Below are 1,608 nucleotides of genomic sequence, written 5' to 3'. Positions count from 1 at the left end.
CCACCTTCAAGCAGAGGAAAGACGTCATTGATATGTGTGGAAATCCATCCTACTGTCTGTTAGATGTGACAGTTGCTACCTGTGATCACCAATCACTCGGGTATAGTTCTGGGGCTCCATTTTCAATGACCATCATTCAATCAGACATAATCCTATGACTCCATCTTTCCAGGGTCATTCAGTGGACAAAGCCTGTTTCCTCCTTTTAGGGTCATCGTCAGAGGACAGAGCCCTCAGTTCCCTCTTTCTTGGACCGTCATTCAGTGGGGCAGAATTTTCAGATCTGTCTTCATGTTCCAACCGACCACTTTTATCCCAGTGGGCAGACGAGCATTGAAGCTACTGTCTTCATGTTGACTCTTAGTTTCAAAATCAGGACCTAAGTTTTTATCTATAAACTCTATAAAATTGAACTGCTTCACTGTGATATTATTGGTTATGTATTTCATGGAGATCATTTTATTGTCTACTTATAAAAGGTATGTTTGCACAAATGTATTTTTAATCTAACTGTATTTTTTTTTTCAGGTTTATCTTTTTATTAGCCATAGTAGCAAAATGCCTAGTCAAAAAGACCAAAGCCCATGTCGTCATCAGACTCCTCGGATTCTTCCTTCTTTGCTTCCACTTTCTTCTCCTCAGCTGGGGCAGCAGCGGTGGAGGGGGCAGGACCGCCTGCCGGTGCGGCTCCGGCTGCTGGAGCAGGCCCACCAGCTCCTACATTGCAGATGAGGCTCCCAATGTTGACATTGGCCAGGGCCTTTGCAAACAAGCCAGGCCAGAAAGGCTCAACATTGACACCAGCTGCTTTAATGAGGGCATTGATCTTATCCTCCGTGACCGTCACCTCGTCGTCGTGAAGGATGAGGGCGGAGTAAATGCAGGCGAGCTCAGAGACGGAGGCCATGTTGCGGACTGCCGGCACGGTGCTAGTCGCCGGATGAAGTGAGGGCCTCACCCCAACGCGGCCTTAGCTTCCTCGGAAGGACCGAGCACCTTGGCGGCAGCAGAGGAAAAGCTCTAACTGTATTTTTAAATTAGCTTACAAACTCATGGGTTTCCATAAAGCTTCTTCATGTAGCCTTAGTTTCAACTAGCGCACCCCCATTCTCTCTTCTTCCCACTCCCTCATCCCTACTTAAACATTTAGCTCCGTGATTTCCCATCTCCTTTCATGATCCTTGTGCTATAATATCCTCTCTAGTTAATTATTTTCTCTAAATTGGAATAACATTGATTTCCCCATAGCATCCACAATTTCATTTTCCCATCCCTAACTTGCTCCCCTGTGTTTTGGATGCTTGTTTTATCCCATGTGTTTTGGATGTTTATCCTTCTCTGGTGCCTGAAGTATTCTTTCCAGTTCCTAGGAAAAGCTGGCCTGGGAGTCATTAATGCCTTTAATCTGTTTTTTTTTTTCACATAAAGTTTACATTTCTTTTACAAATGTTGTGGATAGTTTAGCTAGATATGATAATCTGTGTGGGCAGTTGTAATTTTCCAACCTCAGTACTTTCTAGACACTTTGGCTTTAAAGGTTTCTATAGAATAGTAATCTATTAAGCTAATGGGTCTGCCCTTATTAAAGACCTGACCTTTCTTTCTTGT

At 43.8% G+C, this 1,608-nt stretch overlaps 1 protein-coding gene across 1 annotated transcript; it reads right to left on the bottom strand.

Annotated features, from left to right (window-relative positions):
* Positions 1 to 515: 515 nt before the first annotated feature.
* LOC148119978 (large ribosomal subunit protein P1) lies at positions 516 to 1,016 on the bottom strand. Its single transcript, XM_087896006.1, has one exon. The coding sequence runs from the start codon at positions 905 to 907 to the stop codon at positions 563 to 565; it is 345 nt and encodes a 114-aa protein (XP_087752132.1). The 5' UTR covers positions 908 to 1,016; the 3' UTR covers positions 516 to 562.
* Positions 1,017 to 1,608: the final 592 nt, after the last annotated feature.

Source organism: Myodes glareolus, chromosome 13 (assembly GCF_982192425.1).
Source record: "Myodes glareolus chromosome 13, mMyoGla1.1, whole genome shotgun sequence".
NCBI lineage: Eukaryota > Metazoa > Chordata > Mammalia > Rodentia > Cricetidae > Myodes > Myodes glareolus.
Note: the sequence above shows the minus strand (reverse complement) of the source record. Positions and strands in the feature narration are given on the sequence as shown.